This window comes from Geotrypetes seraphini, chromosome 7 (assembly GCF_902459505.1).
Source record: "Geotrypetes seraphini chromosome 7, aGeoSer1.1, whole genome shotgun sequence".
Classification (NCBI taxonomy): Eukaryota; Metazoa; Chordata; class Amphibia; order Gymnophiona; family Dermophiidae; genus Geotrypetes; species Geotrypetes seraphini.
In genome coordinates, this window is record NC_047090.1 from 69,950,964 (window position 1) to 69,965,387 (window position 14,424).

General features: G+C 41.5%; 1 protein-coding gene across 1 annotated transcript in view; it reads left to right on the top strand.

Moving 5' to 3' along the window:
- THBS1 (thrombospondin 1) overlaps window positions 1–14,424 on the top strand; it is a 105,219-nt gene that overhangs the window by 60,154 nt on the left and 30,641 nt on the right. Inside the window, exons 11-13 of the mRNA XM_033951414.1 lie at window positions 3,941–4,093; window positions 6,477–6,695; window positions 10,680–10,787. Of these exons, the coding sequence (XP_033807305.1) occupies window positions 3,941–4,093; window positions 6,477–6,695; window positions 10,680–10,787 (480 nt within the window). The remainder of the gene's footprint in view (window positions 1–3,940; window positions 4,094–6,476; window positions 6,696–10,679; window positions 10,788–14,424) is intronic.

The following is a 14,424-nucleotide window of genomic DNA, read 5'->3' on the forward strand; positions in this document are numbered from 1 at the left end:
TTTGATGCCAGATCGCGGCGGGGAGGGGGTGCTATGTGAGCGGAGGGTGCCAGATCGGGGGGGTGGCGCCATGAGCGGGAGGGGGGGGGGCGAAATGAGCAGGGGGGATGGCGGATCACACGGGGGAGGGGGCCTTCAAAGCAGGGGGAGCAATGCTGGTTCCTGGGGGGGGGGTAGAGCAGCGCCGCTGGCCTCGGGGGATGGGGGTGGGTGGGAATGAATCAAGCAAGTTTCCCTTAGTTCCTATAGGGAAACTCGCTTTGATATACGAGTATTTTGGTTTACGAGCATGCTTCTAGAACAAATTATGCTCGTAGACCAAGGTACCACTGTGTGTATATATATATATATATATATATATATTTTTTTTTTTTTTACTAGAAATGGCACCTATGAAAGCGCTTGCAAAGGCAAATTTCTTTTGTACTTTCAAATAATCAAAATTAAAAATAGACACCTAAATTTATAATTCATAAACATCTAAGAACAGCTGCCCTATTCATAGGTTAACATCTGTTTTTTGTATAACCCAGGGGTGGATTGGCATCTGCCTGATTCAAACCCAGCATTAGAGCTTTCATCCAGTTCACAGCTTACTCATTTAGGGGTATGAGCTGAAAAATAATTTTGTAGACTTCTATCATAACCCCCCCCCCTTCCTTTGCTGTCTCCTATCATGGTGAAGAGCCCTAATCTCTTAAGCTCTTCCTCAGTGGAGTTCCATCCCTCTAATTAGGTTGTCCTTCTTTGAGCCTTTTCTGATTCCACTATACCTTTTTTTGAGATATGGTTACCAGAATTGCTCGCAATGCTCAAGGGGAGGTTGCATCTTTTACAGTTCTCTTCGAAGGGACAGCATTCACAAGATGTTAGTGAAATACCTTTCCTAGAAAGATACAAAACAATCCTCCAACTCTACATTGCTGTCTTGGCGTCACACTCGTATGGTTCACTTCCAGCATATCATGATTCTCCTGCTCTTCCACTTCCACTTCCACTTCCACCTGAGTAAAGGATTCAGCCAATCAAGTCTATTTTATTAAACTGAAAACATGTCCCTGGGGGAGCTCACTTTAAAGTGTTTAAATATTTTCTAGGTTTTCCCAATTTAGGATTAACAGTGAATGGTGAATGAACACCTAAAATGTGTTGCCCCAGTTCTTATCTGGTTATATAAAAACAGTTTCTAAAGTTTGGAAATAGGATTCAACACATTATTAGTAGAAAATCATTGAATTTGCAAACAGAATAGTTTGAAAGAAGGTAGTTTTAAATCTTTATATTTGTGCACTCTGGATTATGCTGAGTGCTCGGTTACCAGAAAAAAATATTTTACCTGATTTCTGAGGAAAGTTCTTTCGATGGCTAGAAAATGTTATGATCAACTGGATGGCGAATTCTCCACCAAATACAATGGTACAGATGGGCAGCAGGAGTTTCAGTACGTGTGCTGATTGCTAAAGCACCTGGGTCCCCAGCTGCAGAAGTGCTTAAGTATGAATCATCTCCTGCTGTCGTGTGGCCAGTCTCAATTTGGGCTGTGATTGGTCGATAACTGCTGCTCCTTGCAAGCTATTCCAGTGCTTCATTTTTATCCTCTTGCCTCGAAGTATCCTCTGTGTTTATCCCATAGTTTAAAAGTTTCTTTTACTGTTTTTGTCATCAGCGCAACCTCTAGGGTCTGGCAGGACATTCCAAGCGTTCGTCATCCTTTCCATGAAAACAATATTTTTTAAAATGTTTTTCCTGAGTCTGTTTCCTTAGTGCTTTATATTGTGAATCCTAGTTATAGAACTTCCTTTCCATTGAAAAGGTTTCCTTCTTGAGTATTAATACCTTTGAAGTGTTTTTATTAGATTTAACATTCCTCTTTCATTAGTAACTCAAAGTAGGTTTCATTGAGATACAATAAGTATTTCCCTTTCCCCCACAGTCTTAGAAGATGGCAAGAATTAAATAGGGCACTTTTAAAAAATGCTGGCCACCATGGATTAAAAATACATCGGATAATCAGTGCTGGTATCCAGACAGTAGACAGTGCTGATATCTGTGAATCAATACTAACCAGTAATGTTGGGCATTTAGCAACAATATTTAGACCACTAATTGGATAGCTAACCAGATAACGTTAGAGCAGTCTTTTTGTTGCCCTATTTTTGTTTCCTGGCACTGTCCAGTGCGACCCCTAGAGCACCCCAGCAGCAGCCACCGTGCTCTCCTGTATCCCGGTCCTCTTGCCCCAGATCCAGCATCTGCCTCTCCACATTTCTCTGAGCCCTTCCCTCCCTGCAATACCTGAGAACTGCCGTAAACAGCAGCAATTCACAGCTTCAGCCTGCGCCAACCCCACAGGCTTCCTTCTGCCATGTCACATCCTCACGATGGCACTTCCTGCTTTGTGTCTGGAGAGCTGGTGCCAGTGGTTCTCAGAGTGGGGAGGGGATGGAGGTTCAGAAAGAGAAGGAGTTGCCAGGTCACAAGCATGGAAGCAAAGATGCTTGTAACAGAGAAAAGAGAGAGGTGCAGGACAAAAGGGGAGGGGAAGTTTTTTTGGAAGGGCCCACTCATGTTTACTCTGGACTATCCAAAATGACAGGTCTGGCTATTTCATTAGTTCTGTGAAATATTTTACTGGCTGGCTCTTATCCAGTTAGCAGTACCTGCTAACTGTTTCAGTGCCTTTGAATATCATCTTGTAAGTTTATACCTAAAGGCAGTAGAGAGTGAATTAACTTGTCTAAATTCATAAGGATTATCAGCAAGATTTAAACATTAACTTCCCTAGTTCTCACTTTTCTGCTCCTCTAATGTCATTAAAGTATCAAGATAAACACAAGAACATTTGTACAAGCAAATTGCACTAAGAAATCAACAAACCATACAACTAAGGAAATGTGTGGGATGCTTGCACCCCCACGGATAAACTTAGACGCAGGAATTTTCCAATAGAATAGAAAATTGAAATACACCTAACCATCTCTGTAACAAGGGTCCTAACCCCTCAATCCTGTACCGTTAATCCTGGGGTCCACCTGGAAGAACTAGTTTAATTTTGGTAAGAAATCATTACTACACACGTGCAAGGAAATTGTAAAAGAAATTGTCCTTCTAGAAAAAAAAAATCTGTCTTCCATATCTAAATGTTCCTTCCTCTGTATTTAGGTTAGGGGGAATGTTTGGTTAATGAGGAAGCTGTAGGGTAGACTCCTGTTTGGGACTGTAAGAAACAGTTCTACAAATCTGAGTGGTAAATGTGCTTTTTCAGAGAAAAAACCAAAAAAACTCTGTGGAGTGACAATGTTCCCAAATGGACTTTATTTGAAAGTGTCAAAGTTCCAAAGGTACACTAAAATCATCCACATATAATAATTCCATCCACATAAAAGTAAATCATCCACATAAGAGCCTTAAAGGACTTCCGGTTCACCACACAATTGTTTCCCACGTACACACCTTTATAGAACCCCCAGGGACCCCTGAAGAAGACTTTTTGTTGAAACGTGGACCGTGTTGGGTCCTGTATCCCTAGCGGACTAGGTCCTTTAAGGCTCTTATGTGGATGATTTACTTTTATGTGGATGATTTTAGTGTACCTTTGGAACTTTGACACTTTCAAATAAAGTCCATTTGGGAACATCGTCACTCCACAGAGTTTTTTTGGTTTTTTCTCTGGATTTTCTTCTTTGTGGATATTTTGGGGTCAATTCCTTTTGTTTTTTAAATGTGCTTTTTCAGACTTGGGAGAGAGGGAGGGAATGGGATGGGGATGATGCCAGGGCAGACTGGGAAAGGACTATTTAAAATGTGAAATTTGGTATATTTCTCATCACGATACGCAAAGGTGTATTTTAGGGGTGCAAAGGAACTAATTCCTTTCAAGTTATGAAAATCTTAACATTCTCACTTAAATTGTTTCATGGCACATTTTTTCCTCTTACAGTGTAAAGAAGTTCCAGACACCTGTTTTGTGCACAATAGTGTTCACAGATGTGAAAATACTGAGCCTGGGTACAACTGCCTTCCCTGCCCCCCTCGTTTTACTGGGACACAGCCATTTGGCAAAGGTATTGAAGAAGCCACAGCAAAAAAACAGGTAATGACCCGACCCTGTAGATGAAAATTAACTCCCAAGGGGCACCCCGTAGTAGTTTCTGCATTTGTGCACACTGCCCAGATGCTAAAAATGTTTTTTATTTTTTAGTGCTAGGGGGCGAGTCTAGGGTGGAGAGTGTTCTGCGCTAATCAGTCAGCACAGCTAGATTGCCATGTGTTAACTGATTAGCGTGCGTTAGCGCATGAGCCCTTAACGCCTACAAAATAAGTGTAAGTGCTCATGTGCTAATAATGGCCATGCGCTAATGGGAAAATTAGTGTGTGGTCGTTATTGCCGAAATAGAAGAATCAGCCATTTCCCTGCAGCACTAAAACTAGCCTCAGTGTGTGGGGAAATATCCATGCTGGGGATAGCACAGGCCACAGTTTACTTATGCCTAGTAAAAAGGCTCTAAATGAGTTATTATAGAAGTGCTCTTGGGCTTATGCAAAATTCTTTTCAATAATTCTTTCAAGCTACATTCAGGTCCGCAGATATTTCCCTGTTTCTGGAGGGCTTGAAATCTAAGGAACCTAAGTACTAAAGTGCAAAACATGCTTGGAAATGTGTAAAATCACCAAAGTTCAGGCATTTTGTGCTAAGTTAACGTGAAGAGCACTTTTTATGAAGTTAGATCACCTGAAATTTTATGTAAATTTGGTGCTAATAAGTTGCTGCAATTCAAAATCGTGCAAGCAGCTCATAAATGAATTAAAATTTGAAAACGAGTGCACAAGTAAAGGCTTAGCAACCCTGTTTGTGCTGAAAAATAATTGCTCTAAAGAGATAAAAAATGGCCCTTTTCATAATGGTGCAGGAAAATTAAAGTCTGCAGCCTGAATTGTTGATGACCTTAGATCTCCTCCCCCAGGGGTACCTGACACTCTCTCAATCCTGCTGTGGGGGCTAAAGAAAGAATCCCTCCTCAAAGACCTGCCTCCTAAAATATGTGTTGAGGGTCTGATTTGAACCCCTTGCCCCCCTTCCACGCACTTCACACCAGGCAGCCAAACTCATCACCAGAGTTTGGGGCTCACTGGGTAGCAAGTATTGTTCCCTCTAAGCTGAGTGGGAGTCTTCCAACTGCATTGTTGCAGTGGGTAGTGGCATTTCAATATTGTGTTTTCAATTGATGGGGAATAGGCCAGGTTCCCTGGAGTCCTGCAGAGTTTGGCCTATCCCTCACTATTGAAAATGTAATAGTGAAACTGCTCCTTTCACTGGCAGGACTGTAAGTGGAGGACCTTGCTCACTTTAGAGCAGTGGTCTCAAACTCGCAGCCCAGGGGTCACATGCGGCCCGCAAGGTACTATTTTGAGGCCCTTGGTATGTTTATCATAATGACAAAAGTAAAATAAAAGTTTCTTGATCATATTTCTCTTTAGCTATAAATGACAATATTATTATTAAGACTTAGCCAAAAGGAAAGATTTATAAACTATAAAGAGTTTTATCTCATGCAAAATTGTCATTTCTTTAATAAGACATTAACTATTTTTTTCTGAAGCTCTCCAAGTACCTTCAAATCCAAAATGTGGCCCTGAAAAGGGTTTGAGTTTGAGACCACTGCTTTAGACGGAATAGAGATAGCAGGAGTGATCCTTACTTGTACCCTGCAGGCTACTTGCAGCAAAATTGACACCTCTGACCCTTAGTGGTAATCTTGTGGTACTACCACTAGAGGTTAGATTGCCAAACAAGGGTTGATCAGACATGCTTTTGGTGGTGTTTCTTATTATATAGGAGTGTCACCATACTTATTTGAACATAAGAATAGCCATACTGGGTCAGAACAATGGTTTATCTAGCCCAGTATCCTGTTTCTACAGTAGACAATCCAGGTCACAAGTACCTGGCAGCAGTGGTACAGTGAGGGTGAGAGGTGCCCCTACCCTCATCTCTACTCCCCTCCCCCACTCCTTCCCCGATCCTCCTGACATGCACACACACACCCTTCCCCATACCTCTAGTTGTTCACCACCGCGAGCAACAAGAACTTCAATGTGCTCCTCGTAACCCTGTCAGCTCTCCCTCTGACGTCACTTCCAATGCGTGGCACCACCCGGAAGTGACATCCATGGGAGAGATGACGTGGTCGCAGTTTAATAGAAGAGGCCTTTAGTGCAGAACATGCCTACTCTCCACCCCACATACACCCACAGCACTAAAAAAGAAATTTTATGTTTTAGCACATGGGAAGTGCGCGCCGATCTCAAAACTATGCCCCACGGTAGTAATTTTAAACCTGTAGTATGCACACATTAGTGCTTATTGCAGCTTAGTAAAAGGACCCTTAAGTATTTTTTCTATCTCTATAGAAATATGATTTTCTTTTTCCATGTACAGAAGGACCGCATGTAAATGAACTCTGTGTTTCTTGCAGGTCTGTAAGCCACAGAATCCCTGCACTGATGGAACCCACACCTGCAATAAGAATGCTCGATGCATTTATCTTGGCGTTTACGCAGATCCAATGTTCCGATGTGAATGCAAACCAGGCTATGCCGGAAATGGTATCATCTGTGGTGAAGACACGGATCTTGATGGGTGGCCAAATGAGAATCTTGTTTGTGTTGCTAATGCTACGTATCACTGCAAAAAAGTAAGCGACATCTTTTGTAAGATTACCTCAGAGCTAGTGAATACTAGTAAAGTTAATATGAAATAGCTGACTTTAATTTACAGACAGTAGAAAGAGAAAACTAAAGATTCACCCTTCAGAAATATCCTGCTCATGTTCTTTATAGAAGAAAATGCCAGGTTTTGTATGAAATTGCGGTTTACATTTGACATTCTTTCATCAGTTCTTGAAGATATTCAGAGTTTCCCATCAGACAAAAAATTGTTAGAACTATTATTCCAACTTTATGAAAACCTTCCTTGTAATTCAACAGCATGATAATGATTAAGATAAAGATGTAAGTGATGAATTATGCAGATGCAGATGATAATAACAATAATGCTGATGAAGTATTCTTTAATATACGGAAGTTAAGTGTTTTAGAGATTCCCTTGTTCAAAGCCTTCAGCCCCAGTCAGAAGACATAAGTAATATTGCATCCTGGCCTGATTTGAAGGAACTTTTTGTTAGACTGAACACTCCACTTTCTACCAATGCAGTTGTTGAATACATTTTTAGCTGTGCTGGATTAATGGCTCAAGCACACACTCATGAGTGAGTGTCATTTTCAAATATTTAGTTTTACTGAAAGCAAAGTGGATTGAATTATAGAACAATAAAACTATTAGGATAAAAAAAATTACAGTGGTTTTATTCACTGTAGTTGCGGTGCACACATTAAGAAACATTGAAGATGACAAGAGATAAAAGCCATATTGCCTGTCCATTCTACCCATTCATACCAGCTACTAAGCTCTATGATCCCTTCCTCTCTTTTAAAGATCCTTTGTACTATGCCCTAATTTTTTAATTCAGATACCAACTGAATCTGATCCTATGTGCCTACATTTGTTATGATAGAATGCAAGCATAAGAAGTCAAATATGTGTCTATATTTTAGGCGTGAGCTCTTATACCTGCCATAGAACAGGTGTAAATGCTCCACCCAAACTCTGCCCAAGTGAATCCCAGCTACAAAAGTACACATTATCAAATATTGTTCAAATACATGTGGCCACATCCACTGGGACTTGTTCAATGCATTAAGGAAATATTTCCCTAGATGATTCTAGAGTCTATCCCATTTCACCCTCATCCTACGACTAGAATGACTGACAGGGTTTTTTTTTCTGCTACTAATATAAATTTTTCATTTTAATCTCAAGCTATTGCATTATTGCAACCTTTGTAATAAATTAACATTGTAAGAGATGGGAGTATAAAAAACATGTGTCCCACCAAGTCTGCCTAGATACAAATGCCAGCAAAGCTATTGCCCTAAAATCCTACCACAGTGCTTTTTTAGGAAATTAGATGTTCCCAGGTGGAGCTCTAACCCCTGACATTGATCTTCAGAGTCTTTGGATATCTACTACCCATCTGAAATGGGGAATATATGTCTTTATGAGTGTCCTGCCCCTTTGCCAAATGGACATATCAGCTATTTAGACTTTGAATCTTGGGTTCCTAAAACTGAGTTAGAGACAATTTTCATTGGTAGGCAATATGCAAATGTCTAAATCAAATTAGGTCTTCTACAATAAGCACCATTATGTCACATGGGTAATAATTCTATAACAGTGCATCTATTATTAAGCATCTATTTGGAGCCTGTTCTCTGAAGAACACCTTCTCCCAGATTCTACAAAGGGCGCTCAGATTTGCACACCCAAACGTAGGCACGATTTTGAAATGTGCATGCAACTAAGTTGGATAACAAGCTGATTAATGTCAATAATTGGGAGCTAACAATCAGTTACATAGGAACATAAGAATAGACACTGGGTCAAACCAATGGTCCATCAGGCCCAGAAGCCCGTTCTCACAGTGGCCAATCCAGGTCACTAGTACCTGGCCAAAACCCAAGGAGTAGCAATATTCCATGCTATTGATCCAGGGCAAGCAGTGGCTTCCCCCATGCCTTTCTCAATGACAGACTATGGACTTTTCCTCCAGGAACTTGTTCAAACCTTTCTTAAAACCAGCTACGCTATCCGCTCTTACCACAACCTCTGGCAACGCATTCCAGAGCTTAACTATTCTCTGAGTGAAAAAAAAATTCTCCTATTGGTTGTAAAAATATTTCCCTGTAACTTGGAGTGTCCCCTAGTCTTTGTAATTTTTGACGGAGTGAAAAATTGATCCACTTGTACCCGTTCTACTCCACTCATGATTTTGTAGACTTCAATCATATCTCCCTTCAGCCGTATCTTTTCCAAGCTGATGAGCCCTAAGCGTTGTAGTCTTTCCTCATATGGGAGGACTTCCATCATCTTGGTCACTCTTCTTTGAACCTTTTCTAGCGCCACTATATCTTTCTTGAGATAAGGAGACCAGAATTAAATGCAGTACTCCAGATGAGGTTGCACCGTGGAGTGATACAGGAGCATTATAACATTCTTAATCTTGTAGCCATCCCTTTTTTTAATAATTTCTTTATTTTGGCCACCGCCATACATTAGACGGAAGGTTTCATCATATTGTCTACGCTATTCTATAAAACTGTGTGCCCAAATCCCATAGCACGTAACCCAAAAGTGGATGTAATCACAGGAGGAGCATGGGTAGTCTGGCATTTTGGAAATATGCATACAGATATAGAATACTGCATATATGCACCCAAATTAGGCACCAGGAATTCACCTGGTTTCAGCTGGCACCCAAATTTGGGCACAGTGATCAGCTCTATGTGCTGTTCTATGAAGGTCACTCAGCCTGGAGCACTCTTTATAGAATAGCAGTGTGCCAATTTTTTCTAGCACCCAAATTTGAACACTGTTTACTGAATCTGATCCTATGTGCCTACAGGGATCAGGTGTAAATGCTCCACCCAAACTCTGCCCAAGTGAATCCCAGCTACAAAAGTACACATCATCAAATATTTTTCAAATACATGTGGCCACACCTTAATACTGTGTGCAATTCGGGTCCCCGTATCTCAAAAAAGATATAGCGCAATTAGAAAAGGTACGGTGAAGACTGATGAAAATGATAAAAGGGATGGGACGACTTCCTTATAAGGAAAGGCTAAAGCAGCTAGGGCTCTTCAGCTTGGAGAAGAGACGGCTCAGGGGAGATATGATAGAGGCCTATAAAATCTGAGTGCAGTGAAAAGGGTAGATATGAATTGCTTGTTTATGCTCTCCAAAAATATAAGGACTAGGGGGCATGTTATGAAGCTATTAAGTAGTAGATTTAAAACAAGCTGGAGAAAATATTTCTTCATACAATGTGTAATTAAACTTTGGAATTTGATGCCGGAGAATGTGGTGAAATCAGCTTAGTAGGATTTAAAAGTGGTTTGGATAATTTCGCAGGTAGGTCTAGTCTCAGTTAGGGTGCTGGTCTTTGACCATAAGGCCACCGCGTGAGCGAACTGCTGGGCACGATGGACCACTGGTCTGACCCAGGAGCGGCAATTCTTATGTTCTTATATTCTTAAAAGAGAAGTCCATAGGCCATTATTGAGAAGACTTGGGGAAATCCACTGCTTATTCCTAGGATAAGCAACATAAAATCTGTTTTACTACTTGGGATCTAGCTAGGTACTTGGGACCTGGGCTGGCCACTGTTGGAAATGGGATACTGGGCTTGATGGACCTTTGATTTGTACCAATATGGCAATTCATAGGATTTTATGTTAAATGATTAGAATGCCAGCAATTGTGTGCATACTTGTGGCTCCTAATAGAATTATCTCCTCACATGTCCAAAAATATCTTATTTCTTTTTTAATTGTGTTTTATATTTGATATAGTTGGTTTTATTGTATTATTTTGACTAGTTGAAATTTGTTATATTCTAGGATTTATTGATTCCTGGTTTGCCTATTGTACTCTACCTCAAACCTGTAATTGGTGTAGATGGAATATAAAAATGGGTAAAGTGAAGTAAAGTACAGATAGTTTTGGTGAGTGGAACTGAAGGGAGCAATAAAATGTTTATTTTATTTCTTTTCATTTCAAGGATAACTGCCCAAACCTTCCTAACTCTGGCCAGGAAGATTACGACAAGGATGGGACTGGTGATGCCTGTGACAGTGATGATGACAATGATGGAATCACTGATGACAGGGTAAGTGTCCTATATAATAAAACCCTAAGCACGCATGCGCACTTAAGGTTTCGTGTTCCCTGCCGCCGTGTTTTCTGATCCCTGGCCAGATTATTTAGAATGCGGCATCAGGGAACACTCTGGCCACACCCCTCCTCCCGCCCTCACTCACCAACTCTCCCTGCTTGTGTCCTGGCTGCCCCGATTGCCCTCCGTGGCCGTATTAGGCAGCTTGATGCGGTGCAGAGCGGCGCTGGCGGCGGCTGCCGGGAGGAGGGCTTCGAGCCACTGAAGACTCTCCCCAAAGCGCAGCAGAGGGTCGGGCGCTGTTTCCATGAGGATCGCGGCTAGCTGTACCAAACTTCGCAGGCCGCACAGCACCTCAGTAGAACATTTCCTCTGACGTACGCGATCGCGTCAGAGGGAACATGCTACCGAAGTGCAGAGCGGCCTGCGAGGTTCACAAAAGCCGGCTGCGATGCTCACAAGGCTACATGCTGGACTGGGGAAGCAGGTAAGGGGTGCTGCTGACCGGGGGAGCAGGGAAGAGGGACCGGGGGAGCAGGGAAGAGGTGCTGCTGACCTGGGAAGCAGGGAAGAGGAACCGGGGGAGCAGGGAAGAGGTGCTGCTGACCGGGGGAGCAGGGACGAGGTGCTGTTGGACTGTGGGGTGGGGGGGGGTGAATGGGTTTGGAGCTGGGGCTGAAAATAGAGGATATGTGAGGGAAGGACCCTTTAATGTAATAGGCTTAAACACTAGTTGTAAATATTTTGTTAACCCCAAAGAAAAAAATATTGCTGGAAAATGAAAGGTCAGTTCATTTTTGTTTATTTTTTCAAACAATATGAAAGTGCAAAGATATGGAAATAACATTCAGAAATTACCCCCCCCCCCTTTTTACAAAACTGTAGCGTGGATTTTAGCACCGGCCGCAGTGGTAACAGCTCCAACGCTCATAGAATTCCTATGGGGCTGGTACTAAAAACCACGCTACGGTTTTGTAAAATGCGGGGGAGGGGGGAGTAAATAACGTTTTACACAAAAGAAAATTCGTCTAGCCCACATCAAGAGAAAAGAGCGTTACTAAACAGAAAAAAATATGAAAGGCAACCAAGGTCAGTTAAAATGTAACTAGACTGATGCAAAATGAAATACCAATGGAAAGAGTCACAACATTCCTTTCAGTGAGGTAGAACTCTTCTACATTGTCAGCTCCATTTGTTCAGCTCTCCATGCAGACAATATTATTATTAATAATCAGTTTATATACCGCAAGGCCGTGAAGTTCTATACGGTTTGCAATAATTAAAAATTACAACTGAAGAGAAATTAAATGGAATTAAAAAATGAAAAAGCCAATGACTCTAATGATCTATGGTCCATTATAAAATCTTTGCTAATTAACTGCCTAAATATTTCGTAAACAGTTATGTCTTTAAGGGCTCCATTTACAAAGGTGGGCTAGCGCTAAAATGCCGCACACGCTTGCCGCTACCGCCTCCTTTTAAGCAGGCGGTAATTTTTCAGCTAGCGCACACTATAGCGCTCGCTAATCCGGTGCGTGCGCTAAAAACTCTAGCGCACCTTTGTAAAAGGAGCCCTAAGTGTCTCCTAAATTCCACATAGGAGTCAGTAAGCATAAGCGGTTGTTCCAAATCCTTACCCCCATAATTCTGCTTGATATGAAAAAAGATTTTGATGGTATTTTTTAAGTTTACATCCTCTAACAGGCGGGAAAACAAAATTCAGATGTGATTTTTTTCTTGTGTCTGTTGGTTGTAAAAGAAAAGAGCTCAATGTCTGAAGCATTCTTTTAAACTCGATACAAATATTCTGTCACAGTGCTCACAAAAAAATCCACATCTATTTACCTGCTACTAATTAACTAATTACCTAAACTAAACTAAATCTTAAGTTTGTATACCGCATCATCTCCATAAAGATAGAGCTCAGCACGGTTTACAGATAATTCAATAAATGAGGGAAGGACATAAAAAGAAATCAGAGGTTATGAAGAGGATAGGTAGTTTTATATTTTAAATAGATAGCTTTATGTTTTGGAGAAAAGCCAGGTTTTCAGAAGCTTTTGGAATAATTGGAATGAGCCTAGGTTCCGCAGTGGGGCAGGGAGGTTATTCCAAAACTCAGTGAATTTGAAGAAAAGAGATTTCCCTAATATACCTGCATACATGACGCCTTTTAACGAGGGGAAAGATAGTTTGAGTTCGTGGGCGGATCTGGTAGTGTCAGGTCTCGAAGAATTCCAGAATAGTGGGATTAGGGGAGGAAGAATGCCATGTAGGATCTTGAAAATTAGGCAGGTACATATAAAGTGAATCCTAGAAATCACTGGAAGCCAGTGAAGTTTTGACAGAAGCGGGGAAACATGATCGAATGATTACCATTATGATTTGCTGGGTACCTTTTAGTGACCTGTAGCAGCAACTTTCAGTCACAGGATACTGGGTTTGGTGGGCCTCTGGAATATTTCAGACTGGTACGTCTTATGATCTTATTCACTATGGGGTCAATTCAATAAAGGGTGCTAAAACCTAGGCACCATAAAATTGGGGGACTCATCTAATAGTCCTATAATGGCATCTATGCATGCCAAATCTGTTAGAGAATACTAGCGTAAATACCCAGTTAAATGCCCAACCTTAGGCGTGATCATGTTTGTCCTGGTGTAAATGATTGCATCTAAATGCAGGATGACAGCTGTGTGTTTAAAGTTGGGAATTCCATGCCCCATCCATATCCCTTTCAGGTGAACACCCCCTTTGCAGTTGCACATGAGAACACTTAAGAACCCACTTATAAAATAACATCTAAGTGTACTTGCCTAACTTGTTTTTCTCCCATTTTGGTGCTTAACTATTGTTATCTATCATCATGCCTGCAGTTAGGCATCTAATTGGCGCCTAACTTATGTAGAATTACCCTTATGGACATGATTGTAGTGCTGTGGTCAAAGAGATTGGTGTTTAACAGGTGAGGCTGGGGGTGGAGGCGCGATAGAGGCAACACAGTTAGGCCTGGAGAAAGTGGAAAGATTGTTTTTATGGTATTATTGTTTGATGTGTGCTTTGTGTCTCTCAATAGAGACAGACTATAAATTGAAAGTAGTAAGTAAATAAGCTAATACTGTGAAAACCATGCTGCAAAGTAGTATTGAGGGATACTCTGAAAGGTATGTTTCTGAATAAGAGTGTACTTCTAGGACCCTATGTACTAATAACTTTTAAAGGGCCTGACCCCACCCCTTACTTACAAGCCGCCCTCCTGAATACCCTCTTGACATGCCCTCATATTCATAGTCCCCTTCAGGCAAGTACTCACCCCACATTAAAGGCTCCCATAAGAGAAGCTCCCCCAAGCAGCAGACCCCCCATCAGGATGCTTCTCCTAACAACCAGAAGCTACCACAGAGGTTCTTCCCTTTATCTGGAAATAGCCCACATTGCCAATGACCCTCCCCACCCCCACCCCTCCCACACACACACAAACACACACACACACATCTGTAAGCTCACTGGCCTAAATTCAAGATTCCCTGGGATCTAGAGAGATCTCCAGTCTCTCCTGCCCTTGCTGATGCAGGGATCAAAGATGGTATTGGCAACATATAGGAGTAGACTCATGGTACTACCACAAGGA